Raw genomic sequence first — 1,666 nt, 5'->3', positions numbered from 1 at the left:
ACCCACGCACGCACATGATCATTTTTATTTATCTTTATTTTATTTATATATTATTTATTGCTAGCACAATATTCATCATCGATGGTTTGTTTGTAGAATGTGCTTCCCCTGGCGAAAATAGGAGAAATTGACCGCTGGTTACGTATTCGTCCCTGTTTACGTTTCCTGCATGGACATCGTCACACGTCAAGCGAATATAACCACAATTAAAAGAAACTTAATTACGGAGGACGGGAGTATTTTTTTCACAAAACCGAATTATTTCCTCATATTCTATTAATTATTATTAACTTTATTATATGCTATACCTCTCTTTTTATGAACGAAGAGAGTCTAGCGCGACAGAAACGCGCAGAGACGTATATAGGACGCTCCACCCATCAACCGCTCCCCGAAAAAAACCCACAGACGAACACCGCTTAGAATGAGCTAATCGTTAATTCAGTTAATTTCGCAATCATATTAAAAGAAATTTTATCGTATGATATAAAAAAAACTTCGTAATCAGCGCTATTAGCAGCGGGTTCAAGGACCGGTCTATAATCATGTCTATCATCGTGTATTTTTTGTTAGTCACCGCACGACACCGCCCACGTCATTGGCGTAAGAATCTGAACCATCTGCGGAGGGCATGTGTCTCAAGGGGGGAGAGGGAAACGCACTGCGCGGCAGTTATGCGTAGATGGTATACGCATCATATACACTGGCAGCAAGAACAAGCCCGCACGTACAGCACACACGCGGCCATTGACTATATATATTAACTAATATAACTAATATAATATAACATAATTTTATTATGTTAATATATATAGCCAATGGCCGCGTGTGTGCTGTACGTGCGGGCTTGTTCTTGCTGCCAGTGATCATATATAGCCGCGTTCACACGAGACGTCGAATGAATAACGCGGCGGAGTTTTTGCATCGTGTGTAGACGATCATATTTTCGTATGACTATAGTACTCACAGGCACTTGGGACAGAGTCAGTAAAAACTTAAAATAATATGAACGCACATTCACAAATAGGCCCTACTACCGTACCTCTCAATTACAGTACACAAACACACATATATATATATATGCATCTCATCAGGATATACACAATGTTCATGTAACGTTCATGTACGTATGACGTATGACAGAGAGAGATGTAGCTCATCAAAACCTAATAATACAATCGTATGTTATCACGTAGTGTCACATAGTATCTCGTATCTATTAGTAAGCCGCAAGTAATAAACCACTTACAATACGAAGAAGGCGACGGCGTTTTGGGCCTTGTTAGCGTGCAACACCGCCCACGATTCCCGGATGAGATCTTTCTCCTTGGAAGTCAGTGTAGCCATCCTGATACGCTACGTTATCTGTGTGTATGTAAGGAAAATGGCTGAGTAATTGTCGACACGTCATGGATTACTTAATCGTATGTAGATGATATTCATTTAAATGAATGCGCGCGCGCGTACACTTACACACGCTTACACGCTCACTCGCATGCACGCGTACTTGTGCGCACACTCGTACACGCGCACATACATACGCACGCGCCTACTTTAACGCGCACATATAGCGCACCAATCCACACACACACACACACACACACACACACACACACACACACACACACACACACACACACACACACACACACACACACACACACAC

At 41.9% G+C, this 1,666-nt stretch overlaps 1 protein-coding gene across 1 annotated transcript in view; it reads right to left on the bottom strand.

Annotated features, from left to right (window-relative positions):
- LOC106806629 (leghemoglobin-2-like) overlaps positions 1 to 1,363 on the bottom strand; it is a 5,588-nt gene extending 4,225 nt beyond the window's left edge. Inside the window, exon 1 of the mRNA XM_014808631.1 lies at positions 1,250 to 1,363. Within this exon, the coding sequence (XP_014664117.1) occupies positions 1,250 to 1,347 (98 nt within the window). The 5' untranslated portion in view covers positions 1,348 to 1,363. The remainder of the gene's footprint in view (positions 1 to 1,249) is intronic.
- Positions 1,364 to 1,666: the final 303 nt, after the last annotated feature.

Source organism: Priapulus caudatus, unplaced genomic scaffold (assembly GCF_000485595.1).
Source record: "Priapulus caudatus unplaced genomic scaffold, Priapulus_caudatus-5.0.1 Scaffold170, whole genome shotgun sequence".
Taxonomy (NCBI): Eukaryota; Metazoa; Priapulida; class Priapulimorpha; order Priapulimorphida; family Priapulidae; genus Priapulus; species Priapulus caudatus.
This window is presented reverse-complemented; position numbering and strand designations above follow the sequence as displayed.